Consider the following 26,791-nt stretch of genomic DNA (forward strand, 5'->3'; position numbering starts at 1 on the left):
CGCCATAGTCATGGAGATAAGTGACATATGCCTTTGTGGGTGGCCTCCAGGCTTCAAGCTAGACTACAAGAGGAGTTGTAGAAAGTGGGGCACCACTCCTAAAGGGGTCGTCACTGCAGAAGGGGTCCAGGTAGAGAAGGAAGCATGCTGTGCCTTCTGAGCCAGGGTTTGGGACAGACTGGGGCACATTCCTGCCTCCTCCCCTGCACCCCCAAGCCTCCGCCTCTTTGCTTTCTAGGAGATAATACCGATTTCTGTCCCTCCGGGAAGGGTGGGGTTCATGCCCACCTCAGCACAGTCCCTCTGGTATTTTATGTTGGTCTTTTTGTAAAATGCCCATGTGGTCTGTCTTTAAAAAGAAGAACACGTTCTTACCTGCAGACCTGGGTTCTTCCTGAGGTTTAGAGCACCTTTTTTGCTCCGTGATCACTGGCTTATCTTTGGGGACATGTTCAGGCCATTCACTTCCTCTGCCCATCTAGCTACCAGGCTGCTTTCTTCTCACAAGAAAGCTCCCTGGTCCTTTGTTTATCTTGCAAACATTTTACCCTGGGTTATGATCCATCTTTTAGGTTGTCAATGTAGTGTTAACATATAGTCTTAATTCTATATTTGTAGTGCAGCTCCACACTTTTGACTTGTCACCCCAATTTCCCACACCCTTTCCATTGGCCATCTCTGTTGGCTCGTGGGGGCAGGTGGGCCCAGGGGCGGAGAATGGGGTTCTGGGGACCAGGGAGATGGCTCAGTGGGTTGGAGCATATGCTTTGCATGTCAAACCCCAGGTTCAGTCACCACATGTCCCCCTTACACTGCAAAAGCAACTCCCAAGAACGGAGCACCACCAAGTATGCCCCCCCCACCCTAAACAAACCAAAAGCAATAGAGGTCCAGAGAGATAGCAGGGGCCAAGGCAGTTTCATTGTGCCAATCTGACTTAATCCCCAGCACGAGATGGTCCCCTGAGAATCACCAGGGGTGACCTCTGAGCACAGAGTCAGGAGTAGCCCCTGAGTGCCACTGATATAGTCCAACTGCCCGCCATATGTACATAGAAAAATAGATAGTCTGGGACTGGAGTTGTGGCTCAAATAATAAAGCACGTACTTGCCACTACATTCTCTCTGTGCACTTCTGCTGGCCCCCAGGAGTGACCCCTGCAGTAATCATAAACCCCCAAAATAGAGACTTCGGTGCCAGAGGCCTAGGCAAAAATGGCAGCTCTAGCCTTTACTAAACACCATGACTTTGGAGACATTTCTTCATCTCTCTTGCCCCAGTTTCTAATTTGTAAAGTAGGGATGATGTTATCTATCCCTGTGCTGTATGAGGAGCAAATGAGCTATAGTTCCTATTGATATACGAGTAGTCTATAATATCTGAGCACTGTAAAGTGCATAGATATTTCTGGCTTATATGCAGTGCTGCATTCAGTTTGCATGTTTTGTAACTTACTTCACTAAACTAATAGTCTTATTGTTTAGGTGGGAATTTTGTTTGCAAGACTGATACCTCCGTGAAAAAGAAAGCTGAGGGACTGGAGCGATAACACAGCGGGTAGAGCGTTTGCCTTGGGTGGGTCCGACCAGGGTTCAATTCCCAGCATCCCATATCATCCCCCAAGCACTACCAGGAGTAATTCCTGAGTGCAGAGCCAGGAGTAAACCCTGAGCATCAACGTGTGTGACCCAAAAAGAAAAAAAAAAAGCTGAGTTTGTTCAGCAGACTTGTGTTTTTTACAAACAAATCTATTTCTGTGTAACTGCCACTGCAGCCTCAAAAGATGCATCCCTTATAAAGTAACAAAATATGAGATTAATACCCAAGAATAGCTGAGATCAGCACCAGGAGAATTACTCCATAGCTTAGAGGCCAGCCGGGCATTCTAGGGGACAGGGCAGCTCAGATAGAGAAGGGAGCACCAAATAAAGGGTGTTTGGAGGATCCTCCCAGGAGGGGAGATGCATGTTGAAAGTAGACTATGGACTGAACATGATTGCCACTCAATGCCTCTTTTGCAGACCACAACACCCAAAAGGAGAGAGAGAACACAAGGGATTGCCCTACCACAGAGACAGGGTGGGATGGGGGGAATGGGGGTGGGAGGGATATTATCCATGGTGGTGGGAAATGGGCACTGGTGGAGGGATGGGTATCTGATCATTGTATAATCAAACCCAAGCACAAAAAATTGTAAGTCTACAACTGTACCTCATGGTGTTTCACTAATAATAAAAAAAATAAAAATAAGTAAAAATTTTAAAAAATGAAAGAAACGAAAAAAAAAAAGATGCATCCCTGCCTTAGTTTTCATGAGACATCATTGCACTGAAGCGGGTTGCGTGCTCTGGACACTATTGTTCATTTGTGTTAGAGCAAGCCGCCACCTGGGACTGTGTGTGACTAAAAAGCCCAAGGAAGTGAATAGAGAAATCAACACCACGACACTGTCTGCCTTCTGTTTGTCACATACCTGAGGCAGATTGGCACCAAGGATCAGTGGTGAGGAAGAGGTGGTCCCCAGCCAGGGCAAGCCCAGCCTGGGGGCACCCACCTGACCTAGCCCCCACATGCATCAGCGTGGACTCCGGATGGTGGCTGTGGAGGCCTGTGACCAGGCATGTCTGACCATCAGCTTTTCTCTGCTGCTGTTCACTCCCAAGCTGGTTCCCCAGCTTCATTGTGATTCGGGAAGCTTCCCAAAGGGGGGGGGGGGGGGCGCTATCTTTCCAACAGATCTTTTCTCCACTTTTGAGATCAGTTTCCAGAGTCTGCAGATCTGATTCATACCTGGGAGCAATGCCACGTTGCAGTCTCTCCTAAGGGATCTCCTTTCTCCTCCCACCTGGCCTCGTATCCCTGGCACTGGCCAGGAGCTGAGGGCTCCCAGTGGTGTCATGACGGTCTCTGGATGAGTGACTCACTTGTTCTGGGCCTGCTATCAAAGAAGGAGCTGGCCTGGATAATCTGACTTTTCCTTTCGGTTTTATTGACAGGTGACTTACACGTATCACTGTATTTGGGTCAGCAATATAACGTGCAAAATGTTTAGTGAGCACTCATCACTGTGTGACCTTAAAACCCTCTTCTCTGACTTCCTCTGACTTTTGATCTTATGTCAGTCATGTCCCCTAAGTGCAGTTCCCTCTCTAACCCAGCTTCCTTCTCTTCAATCAAGCCCTTTTCCCTCACCTTATCTGAGAGAGATCCCTGCTGTTTTAACATGTGAGCTTTCCTTTGCTGGTGTAAGGACCCTGTTCCGTTTTTCTTTTGCACGTGGAGGCTCCTTGAGACAGAGCAATGATTGTACCCCCTCTCCGCGGCTGAAAGTGCAAGGGCTAATGCGGATGTTGGTTTACAAGTGTGGGTGATTCTAAACACTGACCACATTCTGCCCTCGGCGCCCGGGAGTCACCAGATCCCTGTCACAGCTGCACCTTTCCTAGGAGTTATTATGGGGTTTGAGAGGGGTTTGAGGAGGCTGGGTGCAGCCTGGCAGCGTGCAGAGGGCACAGGGGCGTGTGTTCCCAGGGGGCACTCTAGGTCAGCCTTGACCTCCTGGAGCAACCACTCTGCGTGCCCTAGTGCCTGGGCCCGCTGGAACCACCGGGTAGATAGGACTGTGTCTCACGCCTGATTCTGTCTCCTTCCTGTTACAGACCATGGGGGATGTGAAGCTGGCAGCCTCGACACACGTGTCCAAGGCCTCCCTCACCATGGATCGCTCAAGCATCGGCTCCATGCCCCTGAGCGAGGCCCCTGCGTTCATTCTGCCCCCTCGGAACCTCTGCATCAAGGAGGGTGCCACTGCCAAGTTCGAAGGGAGGGTAAGGAGCGTGTGGAAGGGAGGGTGAGGCGCGTGTAGGAGGGAGGCTGGGTTAGCCGCCGTGAGGGGGGTGCAATCGCTCATCTGTCTCAAGCGTTTGCCACAGCAGCCTTTTCTGGTAGAGGGCCTGGACTTCTTTTGAATCCACATAAAAAGCGAATACATACCATTTTGTCCTAGTTTATGTTTATTCGTGGTTGACTTGGATCTGTGTTCAAGAACTTGGGGATGGGGATGGGAGGGACACTGAAGCTTTGTGGATGGAAGGGACAGTGAAGTTTTGGCTGCTAATGTCATTGTGTATGAGATATGTGCTCTCTGATTAGAAGATGGTCACAGCAAGCATGCAGCTGGGCCTAAGTAGGTGTGAACAAAGCTGGCCGCTGAGAGCTGACTGCTTTTCCTGGGAAGTTTAGCTTAGGGTATCAACTCTCTCTTATATCTACTTAGTGTGTCTGGAGTGCAGTGGGCCAGGAGAGGGGACCCAGAGGGGACCCAGAGGGGACCCCTTCCTCAGCTCCATCATCCTTCACCACTGATCTCTTCCCCTTATCGGGCCTGCATTTTCTGCAGAGGGGTCTGATAATTCCTTACCCACCTAGTACTAGAGAGGCAAGATGGAAACACTAAGAGACAATGTGTGAATGCTGGAAGTTAGGTCCCTGGGAAGACTGAGTGAGTTGCTGGCTCATGCCTCCTGTAGCCAGTCAACTTCACACACAAGAGACAGCTAGTCAGGGGACCGCATGTGCTATTTGTCCTGGAGGTGAGCTGGAGGACTCTGCTCAGAAAACATTTCAGACTTTGGAAGGCACGGCCTGAGCTGCAGACCCGGCATGACAAAGGCGTCATACCTGCCTGCCGTGTGTCTGCAGCAGAGCAGCGGAGCTTGCAGAGAGCAGTGGCTGCGCAGGTCAGTCTTCCTAGGCTTCCCTGGGCTTTGCCTTGGCAGAGGTTCTGCTGTAGCCTCGTGGCCATGTGGAAAGTATTTAGGCCTGCAGTGTCTGGTGCTCCTCACGGGCGTGTCCACTTAGACCATTCATGACCTGAGCTAATGGTCCCTGTCACGTCAACAACTAAGGGTTGTTGTGAGGGGTGTTGGAGATGGGACCCAGGGCCCTGTTTCTCCCCAGCATCCCCAGGAAGAGGACTCTTCCATGGTCCTGAAGTTGCCTCCCTGCACCCCCCGCAGCTGCAGGAAGGATCCCTCAGAGTTCAAAATGGTTTAGACAGCCACAAACAGGAATGAGTACTCTCACCTGAACTCACACTCACAGATGAGTGAACACGGAGAAAGTCATACTGAGTGAAAGGAACCAGATGTGAAAAGCTGCACAGAATGGTCCAGAAATGTCCAGGACAGTCACATCCAGAGAAACTGATGCGTAGTAGGTGCTAAAAAGGAAGAATGGCGACCGATTCTAACAGATACAGGATTCTTTGGAAATATGTTGACTTGAAAATGACCTGAAATTAATGAGGATGTTCGCACAACTATGTGGTTGTTTTAACCCACTGGATTCACACTGAAAGTTAAAGTTGAACTTTGAAACTTTGAAACATTAAATCACATTAGGAAAACTGGTCTTCTTAGCTGAGCACTCCCCTGACCTGATGCCTCTCAGGTACAAGCTCCTTTATCTAACTGTGGAAATATAAGAGGAAGCGTCAATCCCACTGCTTAGAACAACGTGATCCTCTGCGTCCTTTCCCAGTGAGAGGCTGCAGGAGAGCCATAACAGGAGTATCATTGGGTTGGGAACTTCGCAGGATAAGCCCCAGCAGGGAGCTGGGCATGGGATTCTCGGGATTCTCTGTAGTGCGCTGTCCTCTCGTGGGTGCTTCAGGCTTCCTCTGAACCTGGTCCCCTTCTCTGAGAAGAAACAACTCATTGTTTCTGACCTACGGGGATGGTGGAAGAGTGAGTCGAAGGAAAAACAATAGTTAAAACCACTTCGAGTTAAAAGATGGCAATACAAGTTAAAAGGTGATAATACAGTATTTTCAAATTGCGATTTAAATTCAAGTAACTGATTTGCAAAGTTGCGTAGGTTTCAGGTTTGTAGGCTTACTTGCTGCATTGTTCTCACCACCAAACACACCCATCACCACACAGCTGACCCCCTTCTCTGCGTTTCTTCCCTCCATAGGATGATTTCCATTTTGTTCTATGGACTTTGTTTTTGTTTTGTTTTGTTTTGTTTATTCACTTATTTTGTTTCTTTAGATTCCATGTATAACTGAAATCCTATGGTATTTGTGTTCCTTCTGACTTAAGTCACTTAGCATAATTCTTTCTAGTTCATCCATACTGACTCCATGACTTTTTATAGCTGACTACTCTTCCATCATGCATGTATACATATTTATCCACTCATCTGTTGGTGGATCAGTAGTTTCCAGCTAGCTGTTGTGAAAATGCCGCAGTGAGCATGGGTTGCACAAGTATCTCTTTGGATATGGTGTATGGTTTTTGTAATGAAGTAAAAGTTACACAGTCTAAATTTAACCATCTTCAATGGCATTTAATTCATTCACAATCTATCACTGTCATCCTGTTGTTCATCGATTTCCTCAAGCAGGCACCAGTAACATCTCTGTTCGTCCTAGACCTGAGATTTTAACAAGTGCCACATTGGAGGCTCCTTCAAGGTCAGGGGAATGAGACCCATCATTGTTACTGGGTTTTGGCATATCGAATGCGCCACAGGGAGCTTGCCAGACTCTGCTGTGCAAGCAGTATACACTCAGTAGCCTGTCGGGTTCTCCAAGAGTGAGAACTAGACAATAAGAGGTCACGAGCTTCTGGGAGCTGGGTTTTATAGTCCCTGGGTCTTGGCCGTTGATGGGATAACACAGAGCTGGCGGCTGCAGTCCCCTCAAACGCACACACTTGTTGTGGGAGGAGCCCCTGATGTGAGAGGAACTTGGCTATGGAGAGTGGGTGCCAACCTCTGCTGTCTCAGGAGCTGTCTGGGCCCGGTAGGGGTGCAGGCCTTCATGTGTAGGTCACAAACACCCAAAGGTGCTGGGGCCTGAATCACCATCCCCCAGCTGTTCTGTTGCCCTTACAGATGGCTGACTGTCCGGCAGGACTCTCCTCTCCCAGGTCATTTGTAAAAGTAGGGGAACACTGAAGTAACTGGAGACCTTTCGTTCTCCCGGGACACCTACTTTCAGGAAGAGCCAACCTGGATTGGCCCAGGTGGGGTGACTTTGAGGCACAGACTCGTCTAGACCTCATGAGCAATACCACTCTGGGTCTCCAAAGTATTTGTTTCTGCGGAAAAATGGTAAACAAGAAACACATCTCATCTTCCTTACTGATTTGGGTTTCAGAAGTGGGTGGTGAGTGTGGTGGAAGGGAGCTAGCATTGGTGAGGGTGCACACAGGTGTTCTTGGTCATTTCCTTCTCTGGGTAGTTTCATCCTCAGACACAGAGGAAGATTCTGGGGGCTCAGAGTGATTATAAAAGTTTCCAGGTGAAGTCAGGAGGTCGTGGAGGTAGAACTTGGGAGCTCAAATCGTGTATTCCTCACACTCTGATGTCATGCCCGTCACCTGTCTCATCTAGTTTGTCCAACTGAGTGGCAAGTTACATCATGGGGTTTGGGCAACACCTGGTAGTGCTCAGGAGTGACCCCTGATGGGACCAGATGCAGCGCTGGGGATTTCAAAGATGCTCAAGGCTACTGCAGCCACATGCAGCGGAGAAGTGCCTTACTTCAGGCACAAACTCTGCAACCCCTGTTGCTGCTTCTTATTCACATGTCTGTCCCTAGTGGGGTGGTCCCAGGAGCGGTGCTTAAGTTCCTCACAGCAACAGCTCCAGGACACAACACCTCTTGCCAGTCAAATTCATAGGGATGGCCTAGGCTTCCTGCAGTCTTACATACCCCAATCCAGGCACCCTCTCCCAGCCTTTCCAGAGCCCCCTACACACACACACACACACACACACACACACACACACACACACACACCCTCTCCCTTTCCTCAGCCTAGGCCTTTTTTTAGATCGCCTCTCCGATTTAAATTCTACCTCCTTCTGACGCCTTCCCTTAAGTATGTTTTCTTTTAAAAGCATTTTACTAAAATACAGAAGAAGCATGGTTATGGAATATTCCCAGTAATCATATAAGATCACTCATGAGCAATAACCACAGATAAGAGTTGTCTTCTCTAGCCTTATAAAAATGTATTATTCTTTAATCATCCATTATTCTTCAGTCATTTTTATGACCTTGTTATAAAGGAAAATTATGTTAATGTCAAAATTGTTTTTAAAACAAAATTTCAAGTACTGTAAAAAAAATTCTTGCCTGACCCTTATGCTCCCCAGAGATAACCACTTTTTACCACTGGATATCCTTCCACAATGTTCTATGCAAGTGTAAGCAGAGATATGCATATGCTTTTATGTATAAAGATGGACCCACATACTTATATTGGTCTGCAGTTGGCTCTTTAGTTTCACACCTGTTGGCATTATGGTGGTGGGATAACAGCCTGTTTTTCTACCTCAGAGACCTTATTTCTAACCTTGAATGGATTTGTTCTCTGAATTCCTGTGATAATCACATATAATTTTTTATAACTTTTGCTTCCCCAATGAAAATTAATTATGCAAGATCTATACCTGTAATTTCTTATAGAATAGCTTCCAGCCACATGAAGCTATTTTAATTTAAGTTGGGATTAATTAAAATGAAATTTAAAATTCAGTTGCTTGGCCCCACTCACCACATTTCTAGTATTCCGGAACTACCTGTTGGGTATCACAGATCATTGACCATTTTTATCATCCCAGATGGACAGATCTAGACAGGGCTGGTTGAGATTTCTAGATTCCATTCAGTTCCCTTATACCATGGACCCACAGCTAGAAGGTAAAATGAAAATAGTTTCAGCCACAGTAGAAGTAAGACATTTATTAAAATCATTATTTTAATTTTAAGCACCGTGGTTTACAGTGCTGTTAATGATAGGATTTTGTGCATGACACAGTCTCGCACCTCTCCCTGCCCCCCTATTGCTCTTGTCCACCCCTGCCCCCGTGTCCACCCTTCCTAAACCTCTCTGCCCACTTCCCACTCCCCGCTGCCATGGCAAATGTCCAACTGAAGATCAGGGTTGGTTTCTGTTGCCTTAGGACACTTCTCCCTATTTCATTTATTTATATCTCACCGAGGAGAGATCGTCCTGAGTCTGCGCCTCTCCTGACTAGCTTCACTTGATGCTCTCTCTCTAGATCCCTTCACTAGCAGCAAGCTGCATGATTCCAGCTTTTCCTCTAGTCAATTAGTATTCCTTTGTGTACATGAACTACAATTTATTTATCAATTCGCCTGCTCTTGGATATTTGGTTATTATGATTTGTGCTGAAATGAATAAAGGAGCGCCTTTATTTTTAAATTCTTTATTAAAAATATATTTCTGAGGCTGGAGCGATAGCACAGTGGGGAGGGCACTTTCCTTGCATGCAGCCGACCTGGGTTTGATTCCCAGCATCTCATATGGTCCTCTGAGCACCACCAGGAGTGATTCCTGAGTGCAGAGCCAGGAGTAACCCTTGAGCATCACCGGCTGCCCTCCCCCATGAAATGTCTTTTTTTAGTAGATTTTTGGAACTCATGGGGTAGACGCCAAGAAGTGGAAATTCTGATCATAAGAAGCTCAATTCCTAGTTTATGAGGAGTGGACATATTGTTTTCCTGAAAGGCTGGACCAGTCGCCGTTTCCACCAGCATTCTCTTTCACCCGTGTCCAGGCTAACACTGGTTGTTTTTGTTCTTTGGTGTGTGCCAGCCTCACTAGTGGGAGATGATATCTCACTGTTGCTTTGGTTTTCACTCCCCTGGTGATCAGTGCTAGAAAGCATTTTTGTGTACCTTGTGTCCATTTGCACATCTTTGAGGAAGTTTCTGTTATCTCTCCCAACCCATCCCCGTTTTTTATGGGGTTGTTTGTTTTTTTTTCTTGTAAAGTTCTACCAGTGCTTTATATATTTTGGACATTAACCAGTTATCAGATGAGTAGTGGGAAATATTCTCTCCCACTATGTGGGGTGTCTTTTATTCTGGTCATCGCTTCGTTTGGGGTGCAGAAGCTCCATAGTTTGATGTAGCCCCAATTGCTGGGCAATGGTGTTGAGTCATTGGAGATAACGCTAGTTCAATGTCTGATATGCCTATGTTTTCCTTAATATAATTTATGAATTTGGGTCTGATATTGAGGGATTTAGTCTATTTTGATTTGACATTTGATTTTTTTTTTTGCCTCTGACTGACCAGTTTTCCCAATACCATGTTTTGAAGAGGTCTTCTTTGCTCTACTTCACACCTTTTGCTCCTTTATCAAGATTAATTGTCCATATACCAGAGGATCTGTCTTTGGGCTCTCAATTCTTTTCCACTTGGTATGGGATTTTTTCCTTATTCCAGTACATTGTTTGGATTGTCTACCAGTTTGGATTGGTACCAGTTTATAGTACCGTTTGAAGTCCGAGAAAGAGAAGACTCCTGTTTTCTTTTATCCTAGGATAACATTGGCCATCGAGTGGGGTTTATTACTCCATATGATTATCTTTTTTAAATGTCCCAGGAGGGGCTGGAGAAGCAGTACAGTGGGTAGGGCACTTGCCTTGCAGTGCTGGGATCGAACAGCCAATCCATTTATGGTCATTTATGGTTTCCTAAGCCCACAGGCGTGATTCAGGGGCCTCTAGGACCACAACAGCAGTTCTTAAGAGTCTGTAGGGCTACATTAAGCATCAGCAGTCCTGGAATGTGAGGGGTGGGGTGGGAGAAGCAGGCAGAAATAGGGCTCGAACTCTAGGCATCAGGCATAGAAAGCGTTGCCCTGCACTCTGAACTCTGGACATCAGGCATAGAAGGCGTTGCTCAACAGCCTGAACTCACCAGCCCCATGAGGGATTTTAATTTTAAACAGTAGATAGAAATCACTTCTGTAATTTCTGAAAACAAGGCATTTTTAAAGCTAATTTAAATAAAAATTTCCTGTGAAAAGACTCAGTTTACCTATCTGAGTTTAATATCCAGATTTAAGTTGGTGAATGCTTAAAGATTAAACCACAGTTCACATTAAATGAAATGTAGAAAAAGTCTGGGTGTGTAAAAGTACATAGTACTGCACGAAGAAGCAGTGCATTTTACTGCAAATAGTTGAACAAGTGGAAGTCAGTGCCTTTAAAGAATTTATGCACCCAGGAAACTGGCAAAAGAAGAAGTGCCACAAGCTCACTGTTGGGACTGCAAGGGAGTAGATTGGGGTGATGGGGTGGGTCTTCCTTTGTTGGGAGCACTGGTGGCTCTCTGAGTCCTCCTGGGCACTGCCTTACTGAGGAGAACACTGGCAGAGTGTTATGGGGACAATAAAACTATTGGCATGCTTTGCCAAGAGTTCTGCTCCTGACATTTAACTCTTAGAGAAGGACAAAAGTCACTGGTGCTGAGATGCTCAAAGTGCCATATAAAATAACAAAAAGAAATTACTTTGTAATCTCAAAAAGATCATTAAACAAACATACCAATAAAGCAGATATCACATACTCACATGCATAGCATTTGAGGGTGCTCCATAAATAGAAATGTGTGGAAAAACTCTAAAATGGAAAGAAGTTGAGCAAGGACCCCTTCCCAGCACATAGAAGCAGAGACGTGCTCAACTCCCTCAGATTAGAAGGGGATTTGGAATCATGTAGACAGAATTATTTTCACTGGATGTTCATTCGGTGAACATGTTTGGTGGATGCTCAGGGATTGCTTCTGACTCTGTGCTTGGAAGTCACTCCTCGTGGTGCTTGGCATATACATGCAGTGCTGGGGATCGAACTGGCATCAGTCTGTCTACTATCTCTCTGTACTATCTACCCAGACTCATATTTTTAAAAAAAAATTGCAGTTTATCGAACAGAGATAGACTGCTGCTGTCTAGGTTCATCTCTCTGTCTTTTCTAATAAGGCCTCGAGTCTGCTATTAGTTCAGCATGTGTACCTTCACTGTCTGCCTGGATGTGAAAACAGAGTTATTGGCAAAATGGGCCGTAAGCCATGGATAGGTCAAATGTGCATTCACTGACTCTGTGCATTCACGGTGGGCTGAGGAATGAGACTGGGAGTCAGCTTCAGCATTCACGAGAGGGCTCTGTACAGACATGGGGGATAGCGTTAAAGATTTCTTTTTTGCTTTATTTTTTTCACACCAACACAATTGCTGCAGAATCCAAGATGTTCACATTCCAATATGCAACTTCTTCCAAGTTTCATTTGAAATTAAGAATTAAGAAGCTACCTTTAAAAAAAATGGGCAACATGAATGGAGTTTCTCTGTGCCACAGACACTGAGGCTACAAAGGAAAATAAAACATGATCCCCATCTTCAGCAATCTTGCCACCAATGGATTATCAATTTTGGTAATGGAAAATTAAAATTTTCCTCCTCTCTGAAGCCAGCATTCCTAGGCAATTGCATTCTTTTCCATTGCCACATTCTAGGTGGGTTATGTTCTGCACCCTCCAATTTAGAATTTAGTCCAATGTGAACATAATGTATTGTGGAAAGAATACTGACCTGGGGTTCAGGTTCTTACAAAGTTGTCTCAAAATTTTGGATAAACCACTAAACATGGCTGACTCTGATTGCTTCTTACAAAATCGCTATGTGAATTGTCCTGAGCCCCTATGTAATTCTGAGATTTTCCTATTGCCAAGTATGCTCTCCACTTCACAATCTGTTGTATTTTTTAATGGCTCTTGAGACTGGAGAAGTAAGGCCTACTGTATGTGACTGACCCTGGTTCATTTCCCTGCACCATATATATTATCTCAAGTCAGGAGTGATCCCTGAACCCAGAAACCAACAATAATAAATACAATAAAAGTTTTTAAAAATGCATCTCAACTCCAGCTCCTGGTAATTGCCCAGTAAAAAGACATTTGTTCTGTCCATCACACTTCTATTTGATGGGATTCAAATATGGTTTGAACCTTGGGAATACCTACAAGGACAATTAGAGGCTGCCCTAAAAGCCTTTATCCCTCTCGGAGAGCATGGCAAGCTACCGAGAGTGTCCCGCCCACTCGGCAGAACCTGCCAAGCTATCCGTGGTGTATTCTATAAGCCAAAACCAGTAAATACAATGAGTCTCATTTCCCTGACCCTAAAAGAGCCACCTAAAGGATAGCATTAAGAAGGTTGAGGAAGGAGAGGCTGATAAAATCTCAGGGCCGAACTAGGCTGCCAAAATGAAGAAGGACAAAAATGACAGTCTGTACTTTCAATGCACGTACACTGGCATCAGATGCATCCATCGAGGACCTGATGGTGCAAGCACGAAAGATCAAGTACGACATCATTGGTCTGACCGAGACAAGAAGGCATCAATCACATCATACTGTTTTCAACACTGGAGAAGAACTGTTCCTTGGAACATGAGACAAAAGAGGCATTGGTGGTGTCGGTGTCCTTGTCAACATGAACCTGGCCATAAACATTGATTCATTCGAATGCCTAACAACCCGAATCGGACGATTACACTTGAATAGATGTGGCTCACTGCTGGCAGTTTCTATCTTCGATGTCTATGCACCAACATCCAATTATGGTGAAAGAGAAATTGAGAAGTTCTACATGGAGCTGGAGAAGTTCTATAAAGAAGACCACACCTTCTACAAGATCATTGTTGGTGATTTTAATGCCAAGATAGGACCGAGAAGATCAGCCGAAGAACTTCACACCGGGACCCATGGCCTAGAAAGGAATGAACAGAGTGACAGACTGTCTAAGTTCATCATGTCGACCAAGACCATCCATGGTAACTCACAATTCCAGAAGGCCAAATCTAAATGTTGTACATGGAAGTCTCCTGGTGAACGGTTCCACAACGAAATTGACCACATCATATTCAATCGACGGTCTTGCCTGACTGATGTCACTGTTGTCCCAAAATTCCAAACGGGATCGGACCACTGTCTCCTTTGTGCAAAATTCTACTTCACAGAACGGGGAGAAAGGGCTGCAAAGGTTAAGAGAATTCCCAGAACGACCACCAACTGGGAGCTCTTTGTCACTATTGCGGCAACATGGGAAGATGCCGCCATTGACAACATTGACGAGAAATACAATCCACTGGTTCAGCACCTCCATGATTGTGTGAAGAAAGCTGAGAGATAGCCACAAAAAGATGCCTGTCTTTGAAAACTCTTGAGCTCATTCACCAACGTGGCTTGGTGCAAGCCTCAGGCAACCACAAGCTAACATCCGAGCTCGCAAAGCAGTGCAGAGATGCAATAAAGGAAGACCTCAAAGAGAGAAGAGCAGAAGTGCTGGCAGATGCGGCAGAATCCGGGAAAAGCATTTGCAATGCCTGCCTGTCCTTTGCCAACTACAAGACCAAGATGACTGCCCTCTGACGTCCTGATGGATCTATCACATCTTCCAGAAGGGCAATGGAGAAGATCATCCATGACTTCTACTCTGATCTCTTCGATAGCCATGTCCACCTGCCCACATACCAAATTCCGCAGGATGGATATGTCGTTCCCAACGTTCTCCCTTCTGAAATTCGACACGCCATTTCATCGGTAAAGAAGTGAACGGCACCCGGCCCAGACAAGGTCAGACCCAAACAGTTGAAGAACCTGCTGTCAGTACTCATCAATATACTGGCTCGGCTCTTCACATGCTACCTGTCTGAATGCAAGGTTCCATCACAGTGGAAAACCAGCAGGACTGTACTACTGTAAAAGAAGGGAGACATTCACTACATTGGCAACTATCGCTTGATCTGCCTGTTGTCTGTAATCTACAAGCTGTTCACTCGAGTCATCCTGAATAGGATTGGCAGAAAACTAGATGAAGGACAACTATGCGTGCAAGTCAGTTTCCTAAAAGGATTCCGCATAATCGACCATATCCACACAATAACCAAGCTCATTGAGGTTTCTTGGGAGTTCAAGATGCCGCTCTAATGTTCATTGATTTAAAGAAGGCCTTTGATTCTGTTGAGACAGAAGCAGTCATCGAAGCCCTAGCCAAACAGGGCATTCAAACTCAATACATTAGGATCCTCTGTGAGCTGTATTGTGTATTCACTACCAGGATCTCACCATTCTACAGGGAGGTGATCATTGATGTCAAGACAGGGATTCGGCAGGGTGATACCATTTCACTGAAACTCTTCAGTGCCACCCTCAAGAACGTCATGCTATGACTGGAATGGGAAGGAATGGGAGTGAAGATAGACGGTCGGCAACTACACCACCTCTGCTTTGCTGATGACATCATTTTTATAACACCAAACATTAGCCAAGCAGCACAAATGCTGGCTGACTTCGACCGTGAGTGTGGAAAGGTCGAACTACAGCTGAATCTCACGAAGACAGTGTTTATGAGAAGTGGTCTCGTTCCTGATGCTCCATTCGCTCTCGATAGAATGAACATCTCCGAATGCAACAGTTATGTGTACCTAGGTCAAGATGTCAACATGACGAATGACCTGGCATCTGAGTTGCGCAGGAGGAAGAGAGTGGCTTGGAATGCCTTCAAGAGCGTCAAAGAAATAGCTAAGAGGATGAAGAACCTCCAGCTCCGGGCACATCTCTTTGATTCCACAGTTCTTCCTGCATTAACATACGCCTCAAAGACCTGGGCCCTATGAAAAATGGATGAGAACGCTATTCGGGTCTTCCAAAGAGGAATCGAAAAAGCTATGGTTGGAGTATCACGTTTCACTCAAATGAGAGAAAGAATCCAGAGTTTCGACCTTCGTCAATGATCAAGAATCAGGAACACTGTCTCATTTGCCAAGGCGTCGAAAATCAAATGGGCTGGACAGGTAATGAGATTTGGAGATGACCGCTGGACTAGAGCCATTACTGACTGGATTCCGTGGGACGTCAAAAGATCGTGTGGGCGCCCACCTATAAGATGGTCAGACTTCTTCGTCAAGACCCTGAATGGTCAGTTTGAGGTTGTTCATATTCCTAGAATGAGAAGACACCACTGGGCTACACTAGCACGCGACAGGGACGAATGGAGACGTTGATGGCACCCACTTGAGCAAATCGACGAATAACGGGATGTCAAGTGATCAAGTGATCACACTTCTAAATCTTTTTTGGGGGGTGAGGTGGGAGGGGGCAAGGGGTTTGGGCCACATCCCATGTGTGGTCTTTGTCCTAGCTCTGTGCTCAGGGATCACTCCTGTCAGTGCTTAAGGGACCCTCTGGGGTGCTGGGGATTGAACTTTAGGTTGACCACATGCAAGGCAGCACCTTTTCACTGTGCTCTGGGTCTTAGGTCTTAAGCATCTGCTTTCAGTCAAGGTGCATTTGAAAGGTTTGGGTTTGCTGCACTCCTGAGCACAGTACTCTAAGCCAGATACTATGTTAATTGTTTTGAACTGGATGTGTTTGATGAGGACTGGCCTGTCATTTGTGATGTCTTCAGTTCTTGAGATCTATAAGTCAGGTTGAGAACTGAATAAAATAATCTTGACAGTTGTTCCCATCTCTCACACGTTATTTATGAAAAATCTTTTGTCACCTCCTTCCCCTTCCACGGTTGTTGTTGACGTTGTTGTGGTGGCTGGGGGGGTTGCTCACAGTCTGTCTGTGGTGCTCACACATTTCAGCTGTGGTGCTCATCAAGTAGTGGTGCTCTCACACTCGGCCTCAGTGCTCTCTGGGGTTCACACTCTTTAGTTCCACAGATCATGCTCATCTTTTAGCATGGTCCTCGTCAGGGGTTGCACCCCTTGCAGTGAAGTTCGCATATACCTTGGCAGCTGTGTGGCTGGAAGTTGCTCGTGGTGCCAGCAGGGCTGCCCGGATCATGCCCGACACATGTGGCCACACCAGGGCTCAAACGCACGACCTTGTGTTGGCCAGGCAGGCATTTTAGGCCACTGAGTTATTCCTATGGGCCCAGCAGTTTATTTCCTTGTCCACGTCCTTGTTCACTTTCCTTGTTCACTTCAGTATTTTAGTTTTCCTTGCATTTTGTTCTGATTGCCTCTTATTTTTATGTAGCATATTTGAATGCTCTTTGTTTCATAGTACACAAAGGGCCTTCTAATTTTTGTTGGAGACCAGAGAGTGCTATCGCCCCAGCTATCGTTTCTGAGCATCTGGGACAAGATTTTCAAAGTGACATTGAATACAGCATATGAAAGGGGTCCCGGTGAGCTCAGCAGCCTTGGAGAGACCTACATCAGGGCTTCAGCTTTTTCCACTCATGATCCACATTTTACTCAAGAAATGAAGCCTGGCAAGCACACTGACAGACACCCTTGGATTCATTTTGCGGAGGTTGAGTTTGAATTAATTTTTGGCTGCTGTGAGTTCAGAAACTGTTTGCGTTGCCAAATTTTGAGGACCCCCCACATTCAGTTACGTGACCCCAGAGGGGCTCATGACCCATGGCTTAGGAAGCTGGCAGCAGAGGAAGAAGGAGGCCAGGCCTCTAATCAGCTTCTCTGGGATAAATCTGCTCTGCCACTTGCTGGCCACCCCTTGGGGGAGGGGAGGCATGCAGTCAGTTCCTCCCTCCTCCCCTTCCAGGCTTCATCTGCTTCCAGGTTCTTCTCTGATGCTCCTTCGCTCAGCAGCCCTGCCTCGTCTGTGTCCAGATTCTGTCCAGTGATCCTTGTCCACAGCGGGGGTCTGGACCCCTGTAATGCGACTCTGGTCACCTGCAGCCCAGCGTCCATTCCTGTGCAGGGCCAGTCTTGCCATTCCGGCTCCGTCTTCTTTCTAACTAGAGTCTGCACCCCAAATCTCTGAGTGCTCCTCCAGAAGTTCCTCTCCTGGAGACTCCTGCCTGTGTGGGTGTCTCGTTGCCAGGTCCCTGGAGTGACCCTAGACTGTGTTACTTTGACTTCACATTCTGCTTCTTCATGTACTTGTCACATAAATGGGGTCTCTGAAGGGCCATTCTATACTTATCTTTGAGTGTGTGTGTGAGTGCATGGCATGTGTACGTACATATGTGTGTGCATGTGTGAGTGTGTGTGTGCGTGTGTGCGTGTGTGCATATGTATATGTGGGCATGTGAGTATGTGCGTGTGTTTGTGTGTGTGCATGCGTGTCTGTGAGTACATGAGTGCGTATGTGTGAGTGTGTGTGTGTGCGTGTGTATGTGTGTGTGCATGTGTGTATGCTTGCTTGTGTCTGTGTGTGTGAGTGTGTGTGCCATATTTTGGCTTCTCTAAGATGGCGTTAGGAGGTCAGTGTGGCCTGGCTAATCGCACTGATAAAGACGGGTCGGAGTTAGTTGGTGACATCTCCACACTGGTGTCTGCCCAGCAGAAAAGCGTGTTGCTGTTGTCAGGAGCTATGGGGACCAGAGGGGACCCCTCGAAGGAGGCCTGAGTAGGTCACGGGCCTGGGTCTTTGCTTCAAATCTCAGGTGTTGGTTTGAGTGGATGGCCCTGGGCCGCACACAGTCCAGGACTCTGGAAATGAAATGCTGAAAGAGGGGCACTTTAATAGCTTGCCCACTCAGTGACCTGCCCCCCGGTGTCACCATGACCATGGTCCCCAGGACCAAACTTGAACAATTGGTGTCCAAGCCTAGGTCAGGTCAGCAGACGTTAGCTGGAGGCAGGATTTGGGGTGCGCATGGGCTGTAAAAATGACAGAAAGTGGGGGTGATGGGGAGACCCTGAGAAGATGACGGAGGGAAGCAGACACTCTGGCGGAGACATGGTGTGGGGGCAGGGACAGGAAATGCTACCACGGGCAGGATTGTGAATCATTGCCTCAAATAAAAGAAAAAAACTTCAATTTTTAAAAAAGGGGAAAAAATGCAGTATTTGGAAAACGCATCTAATTAAAGATCAAAAATAAACTAGTATACCTGTGGTAGGATCTGCTGGCTGGACTCAAATAGCTGTGGCTTCACACACACACATATGAACACACACACTTACAAGCACACATACACACACAAGCACGCATACACACACGTGCACTCACACATACATACACAAACACATGCACACACTTACACTCACACACAAGCATGCGCACACTCACACACATACACACATGCACTCACACGCACACACATATGCACGCACACATGCACACACATGCTCTTATACACACACATACACACTCACATATGCACACACAATGCACACTCACACAAACTCACACATACACACATACACACGCACTCACACACACACATGTGCACACACGGCTACATGAGTGTGGTTCCCAGGGTCTTGCTTGATGGCTCCTGGGGTTGAGTCCCTGTCCCTCTGCTCAGCCCTGCAGTGAAGGGGTTGGGGACACAGGGATGGTGGGCAGGGAACTGTCCCAGCCAAGCAGCAGAAGCATGTGCTGCCGAAGTGTTCCCAGCCCTGCCTCTCTGCTCCCAGGCCTGCCAAGCCCCTGGCCAGGTCTCTCGAGAGGCAGGTGGACCCTGCAGAAGCAGGATCTGGGACAGACGGAGGGGGAGGCCTGCCAGGGCTTGGGGGGCCACGAGTCTGGGGCGTGTGGAGGCCTTGGCTCACCCTCCCCCAGCCCTGGGAAGGCTGACAGGGGAGTGAAAAATGAGCCTGGGAGAGCTGCCGCTCCCGAGGGCCAGGAAAAGCAAAAAGCGCAGCTCCCGCTGAAAAGGCGCCAGGCGAGGGAGCCAGGCACCTGGGCATACTTTCCACAGCCCGTCATGCCCGCCCCCGCCTCTGCCAGCACGGAGGACGTGGACACGGGCTCCCTGGCAGCAGTCCCCCGCCCTGAAAACCTCAGCACCCACAGCCACCCATCCCCACCCATGCCAAGTGCAGCCGTCTCCTCCAGGGCAGTGGTGAGGCCGGGAGCCGGCAGGGGCAGGGCCGGAGGTAGATCAGCCCCGCACACCTACTAAGGCGCTGTCCCTAACCGATGGTGTGTCGGGACAGTGCTCTCTCCCCAACCCCCCTTTCCTTTGGCTGCTGGGGTCCTCCCAGGCAGTGCTCAGGACGTCTGGATGTCTGCAGTTCTCAGCCACCCAGACCACCCGTTCAGTGCAGGGACCTGAGGAGGTGATGCTGCTTGGTCCTGCAGGGCATGGGATCACGTGGGCCGTCCTGTGATGCTGAGGGCCTCAGGGCCACACCCAGCGGTGCTGGGAGACCGTGTGATGCCCAGAATCACCCTTCACTGGATAGGGTGCGTGCCGATGGCGCATCCTCCTGCTGTCCTATCTCCTGCCCCCACCCCAGCCCCACAAAGCCCTTTCGAAAGGTCCAAGCAACCCCTGCCCCTCCCTCCTCGCTTCTTTGCTAGCAGCAGTTTAACGGGTCTTTGGAATTGAAGGTGAGGTTTGAATGCCCAGGGCCTGAGTCATTAGTGGAGGTGCCATTCTGTGTAGAGAAGGTTCCTCAAGGTGGGACCCATCGTAATCTAACAGCTGCTGATGCTTCCCACCCAGACTCCTGAGATGAGCCAAGGAAGCTGCATTTGAACAAAGGCTGTTAGCTCCAAAATGGATTTATTCCAGAGGTAATGAGAGATCCTGAGAATTGCATGAAAACGTTGCATGCCAAGACTCAGGTGGTGAAGTTTACAGTTTTTTTGTACAGCTCAAGAGGATGGGTCCAGGTGCCTCCGAATGTCCAGGTCTTTCCTCTTACCTGTATAGAAGCTCTCACACTCTGTCCCTTGGTGCCTGATCCAGAGTATGGCATCCTAAGTCCTGTTCCTGGCCATCTGCCCACCTCCTTCGTACAATGCCCTAGTCTTTCCCCTACACGATTCCCTGTCCAGCGTGTGCCTTCCTGATCCGAGATCTGCAGCTGGCTTGTCACCTGTGTCCCCTTGCTGGGACTTGCTGCCCTGTATCCTGTTGAAGGGCCTCTCTAAGGCCATGCCCCAGGGGCCCCTTACCCCTCCCCTCACTTTCCTTAGTCTCTGGCCACAGCAGTATGTACGTTGGTGAAATCTCTGCTATTCTGCCATCTGTCTGGGAATAAGTGAGGGGACAGAGGGCGGGTGTTACCCGGCTGGGGTCTTCCTGTTATTTCCCGCTAGCTCCCACCCCCAGCCATTTCATTAACTCTTGACTGGAGGCCTTCTTGGTGGGACCAGTTAAATTAACTAGCTCACCAGGCGCTCTGCCTTTCAACTCCACTGAATCAACACCGCCCCTAAGCAGGTTAGCCTTTAAGCCTCTAACAGAGCCTGTGGGTGGGTTGCTGGGCAAAGGTCCCTGAGGCTTCCTGGGCAGAGGAGTCTAGCCCCCTGCCTCTGGGCTGACTTGGCTTCTGAATGCTCTGTGGGACAGCCCCATGTCAGGGCAGCTTCTCTTTATGGGTGGGCTGCTCAGGCACATGGAGGCTCACGTAGACAGATGTCCTATGTCTGTTTGTGAATAATAATTATTATTATCATGAGCCAGAGAGCTGCTACAGTGGGCAGGGCATTTGTCTTGCACACAGCTGACCTAGGTTTGATCCTTGGTACCACATTGGTCCCCTGACCCCCCAGACACAGATCCCTGAGCACAGAGCCATAAGTAAGTCCTGAGAACTGCCAACTGTGCCCCTCCCCTCAAAGAGTGCCCCTCTTCCCTAACTCCGCATTCACCCCCTGAAGTGTCACATGGTTCTCTGGGTCCCTTGTACTCTGAGTCTGCCGGTGCCGGTGCCGACTTTTCTCTGCTGTGTGCAGATGAGGCATCAGAAGAGCCACGAGAAGACCATCAGATGAGGTGACAGGCCAGGGGAGACTAGCCACCCCTGAGAGGGACACAGGGCCATCTGGTACACCGCCAGAGGTGGCTGCTTTCAGGTTGGACTCTCAGTTCCCCAAGGACCACCTCCAAGTGCAGGGAGCTTTGGTTCTTCAGAGGAAGCCCATCTGCTGCAGGGAGGCTCTTGGCCAGAACCGCCCTGCCTGTACGTGCTGTGGCCCTGCGTTTCGTGGGAGTGAATAGTAGATAGTCGGCTTGAAAGGTGGTTGCAGAGGCCAGTTGAAAGGCTAATGCAGGTGGGAGGCTTGCTCTGCAGTGTTCTCCGCTTTGGGATTTCCTTCCAAGGAGACTCGGGATCCTGACCCAGCCCCAGCCCAGCCCTTCCTGGTCACTCTCCTGATTAGGCTCTGGTTGATGCTCTCAGCTCAACTCCCTGCCCTGGGAAGGAGCAGCCTCTTCTTTTCTCTTCTGTGATCACTCACTCTCCCCTCCCCAAAACCTTTCTGTGCCCCCAGTATGTGGGAGATGTGATCTCTGAGGGAGCTGGGGTTAAGTAGGAAGGGGGGTGCTGAGGAGACTGGCCCAAGGTGCACAGCTCTGGACTTTTTGGGGTGGAGAGTAGGGACATTTCTGGTGGTGTTTGGGGGACCCAGTGCAGTGCTGGAATTCGAACCATTATCGCAGCCACAGACACATAAAAGGCAGGTGTCAGCCTCTGTATTATCTCTCGGGCCTAGATATAGACTCTCTGTGCCCAGGGATTGTGCCTGTTGGTGCTGGAGACTATATGGGAGTCGGGGATTGAACCCAGGTCAGACGTGTGCAGGGCGAGCGCCCTAACCCCTCTGCTATCTCTCCAGCCCACGGATTCATTGTTTAAATGAAGTATCTTTACGACATATGTAATGTAGTAAGCACTTAGGAGCTTTGGGGCAGATTTTATTTATGCTGTTTGTTTCTCGCTTTTCATATTTCCCAATGTATGATTTTCTTTCTTTTTGCATCATACCCAGTGATGCACAGGGGTTACTCCTGGCTGTGCACTCAGGAATTACCCTTGGCGGTGCTCAGGGGACCATATGGGATGCTGGGAATTGAACCCAGGTCGACCGCGTGCAAGGCAAACACCCTGCCCACTGTGCTGTTGCTCCAGCCCCTAATGTATGATTTTTTAAACATCACTGTCCTTATAATTTTAAGGCAATTCTTCCATCACAGTTGATGTGGCCCCCTTACTGAATATTCCTCCACGGCAGGATATCTCTGCAGTCTCATAAAGGAGATTATGTTAAACTCTGATGAACATCTGTGTGCATGAAGATTGCATTGCATATCTAGGACATTTCCTTGGGTTGCTTAGCCCACAGGAAAGCGTTATGAGGCATTTGTAAGCATTGGTGTTTCTCCGAAGGTCACTCTTTGGCTAGCGTGCAGACATGGTACGCACCATGCTACATCCAGGCGCTGTAAACCAGTTGTGTCTGATTGGGTCTACCAGCCTCCCTGGGTCTTCCCCACTGCCCTCCGCCCTGGAGTCTGTCTCTCAGACCAGTGACCCCACACTGTGGCCTTAACTGCTGACTCTAGCTTTCTCTTTCTGGTGTCAGCTGCCAGCTGGCACAGGGAGAAATCTCCAAGGCTCGAGCTCAGCACACAGGGTCAAGTCTTACATTATTTGCTCTTTATTCCCTTTTTAAAAAATTATTTTTGGTTTTGGGGTCACGCCCAGGAGTGTTCAGGGCTTACTCCTGGCTCTGTGCTCAGGGATCACTCCTAGCCAGGCGCTGGGGATTGAACTTGAGTCGGCTGTGTGTAAGGTGAGCAACCTACCCACTGAACTATGGTTCTGGTCCATTTCCTTCCTCCCTCATCAGGTCAGAATCCACATGTTCACTCAGTTTAATCTTCCCTTGAATCCATACTTAACCAGAGTGTTTCTAATGTCTTTTTTTTTGGTATGTTTTTGGGGTCACTCTCAATGGTGCTTAGGGGATATTTATGACTCAGTGCTCAGGGGTCAGTCCTGGTGGTGCTCAGGGTACCCTATGGTGTTGGGATTGAACCAGAGTGGGCTACATGCAAGTCCAGACTTTACCCCTCTGTACTTTCCCTCTGGCCCGTTTTCCCCTATCTATTCTCTTTTCCTTTCCTTTTCTTCCTTTTCTTCTGAAGCAGATTACTTTTACTTAGAAAATTTTAAGAAAGAAAGAGGGCGCTGCCGAGGATAAGGAGTACTTTGCTGACAGAGGTGAGCAGCGGGTACAGGCTTGGCATGGAGGGGCAGGAAACACCCAACCCTCAGACACAGCCTGGTCATGCTGAGGAGTTTAAGTGCGAGTGTTTCTGTTACACATACATTTTTCTTTCACTTACATTGACTGTGATTTATTTTACTTTATTATTATTATTATTTTTTTTAATGAATCACCATGAGGGGCTGGAGCCATAGCACAGTGGCTAGGGCTTTTTGCCTTGCATGCGGCCAACCTGGGTTCAATTCCTCTGTCCCTCTCAGAGAGCCCAGCAAGCTACCGAGAGTATCCCAGCCGCTGGGCAGAGCCTGGCAAGCTCCCCATGACATATTCAATATGCAAAAAAAAAAAAAAAACCCAACAACAACTAGTCTCACAATGGAGATGTTACTGGTGCCTGCTCAAGAATATCGATGAATAATGGGAGGACAGTGCTACAGTGCTACTGTGAGGTACAGACTTACAAACTTTCGTGCTTCCATTTCAGTCAATGATCGAGTACCCATCCTTCCACCAATGCCCATTCTCCACCACCAATGTTCCCAGTATTTCTTCCACTAGCACACCGGGTTAGGGCGATTGCCTTGCATGCGGTCAACCCTAGACAACCCAGGTTTGATTCCTCCACCCCTCTCAGAGAGCCCGGCAAGCTACCGAGAATATCTCGCCCACCTGGCAAAGCCTGGCAAGCTCCCCGTGACGTATTCGATATGCTAAAAACAGTAACAAGTCTCATGATAGAGATGTTACTGAGTCTGCTCAAGCAAATCGATGAACAACGGGAGGACAGTGCTATAGTGATAATTGAGTCACAGTAAGAGACACAGTTACAAAGTTGTTCATGACAGGGTTTCAGCCATACAATGTTCTAACACCCATCCCTTCACCAGTATGCATTTCTCATGAGCACTTTGACTGTGTTGAATCCCCACTCTGCCTCCCCTTGGGCGTTCCCAGGAGACACAGTCCTTGCAGGGATGCTCTGCGGGTCTGGGGAGAGTGAATGTAAGAACCAGCCCTTCTTAGTGAACAAGGCCTCAGCTTCATCGTCAGAGTATAAAATACAATAAAATGGATAACAAAGCCTTAGGCAAGAAACGTTCAGAGAAAATGAGACTCACCCCCAGCCATTCTAAATATTCAATTTGGGAATGAGAAGTTGGTATCTACTGGTGCACTCAGGAATTCTCCAAGACAGAGTGCCATAAGAGTAAGGTGGTGTCTTGGGAAGAGCCTTCTCATACCTGGACGCTGTTTGACTCCCCCTAAACATCCTGTAGTGAACAAAGCATGAATCAGGGGACTTTGTACAAATTACTTAACTTCCTTGAATGCTACTTCTCTTACCTGTAAAAGCCAGTGCAGCAATGCTGACCTCCCTGCGATTGGGAGGATGAAGTGAAATGGCGTATGTGAATGGTATATGGAGAGTGAGGCCAAGTGGCCGTCCCTCTGTCCTGGAGTCTGTGAGGAAGATGAGTGGCTGCCTCGGGAGGCCCATGCTGCTATCTGCACTCACCGTCTCACAGTGCTGTAACTCAGTCTGCCCTGCTTGTCAGCTGCTCAGCAGAGGAGCTGAGAAGTGACAGGAAAAAGGTTTCATGTACAGTTCACGAGTTAAAGGAATATTACTTAATTGTGGGTTTGATGGAAAACATTATGTGAGGTTGGTTCAGATCTCTCCAGAGGTCTGCCAGCAACCTCAGAAGTGGAGTCTTATTGGAGACAGCTGGCGAGGAGGCTGGCTCCCTGCCGCCCAGGCTTTTCCATGCCCCAGAGCTGTCTTTGCTCCATGGACCCAGCTCAGCCCCGGGGCTGTGCTGCCAAGGCCCTGGCAGCCTCCTCTGGCACTGGGCTGCCACTCTACCCAGTTCCAGACTGCAGCTCGAAGGCTGAAAGCAGCCAGACCTCAGAGAGGTTCCTCCGATGGCAGCGGGCATGTCTCTCTCCAGGCAGAGTTCACCCTGAGTTGAGTTCCTGCAGCTTGAGTTTAACCAATGCGGAGGCTCCGTGCGGTGGGGCCGGGCTCGGCTTGGCGGGGATGGATGGACCCATCATCCTTTGAAGTCCTCTCGGCAGCACTGCTGGGCACTGGCTAGGGGTGAGGGTGCTGGAAGCCTCCCCCGATCTTCCCCCGTACTTTCAGGGAGGGCGCCCCCGGATCTGCCGTGGCTGAAGCCAGTCTGGCCTCATTCCACTTGGTCACCAGCCACAGAGTTCAGCTGAATTTTCTTTGTGACAAGAATGCTGTTCCCACCACCCTTCTGTCAGCGGAGGTTTCTTTAGTTTGTTTAGTCACAACCATTCTGTCTCTTAATTCATTTTCATGGAAAGGTGCACCTAGAAAATGGGTGGAATCTGAACTCGACTACATCTATTTTAAACTTTTCCTCTGCCATTCCTAGGAGTGAAAAAATGCTCCTTGTTAAGAAAAAAAAGTGGAAATGGACGGAGCGGCAGCAGCATCCAGAGAGCACTCTCCCTATGTATGGGTCTCCTTCTAAGTTTTCCCCTTTTTAAAAGTTTTATTTAGTTTTTTGGTCCTTTTTGGGTCACACCAACAGTGCTCAGGGGTTCCTCCTGGCCCTGCACCCAGAAATTACTGGTGGTGCGCAGGGGACGATATAGGATGCTGGGGATCGAACCCAGGTCGGCCACCTGCAAGGCAAATGCTCTACCTGCTGTGCTATAGCTCTGCTCCCTCCTTTATTTCAATACAAGGAAAAAATACACTCATGAAAGTTCATGTTACACATATTAAATAACTAGTTTGGTGAGTTTGCATTTTCACTTGATATTTAATGATCATTTTCTTGTGGCTCAAGATTTTCATTTTAAATAATTGTATTACACCACAATTATTTGAAATCGACTATGTTCTGGACATTTGAGATTCTGATTCTTGATCTCTTAAGTAACTTGAAGTCACACCTATTATCCTGGACGGCTTCAGTGATCCCTAGGGAAAGATACTAGACTTGTTGCATCTTTTCAGAATATTCTGATCGC

General features: G+C 48.1%; 1 protein-coding gene across 1 annotated transcript in view; it reads left to right on the top strand.

Annotated features, from left to right (window-relative positions):
* Nucleotides 1–3,662: 3,662 nt before the first annotated feature.
* The window catches only part of MYLK (myosin light chain kinase), a 206,873-nt gene continuing 183,744 nt past the window's right edge, over nt 3,663–26,791 (top strand). Inside the window, 1 exon segment of the mRNA XM_056127583.1 lies at nt 3,663–3,827. Coding sequence (XP_055983558.1) covers nt 3,663–3,827 — 165 coding nt within the window.

Source organism: Sorex fumeus, unplaced genomic scaffold (genome assembly GCF_029834395.1).
Source record: "Sorex fumeus unplaced genomic scaffold, SorFum_2.1 ptg000063l, whole genome shotgun sequence".
Classification (NCBI taxonomy): Eukaryota; Metazoa; Chordata; class Mammalia; order Eulipotyphla; family Soricidae; genus Sorex; species Sorex fumeus.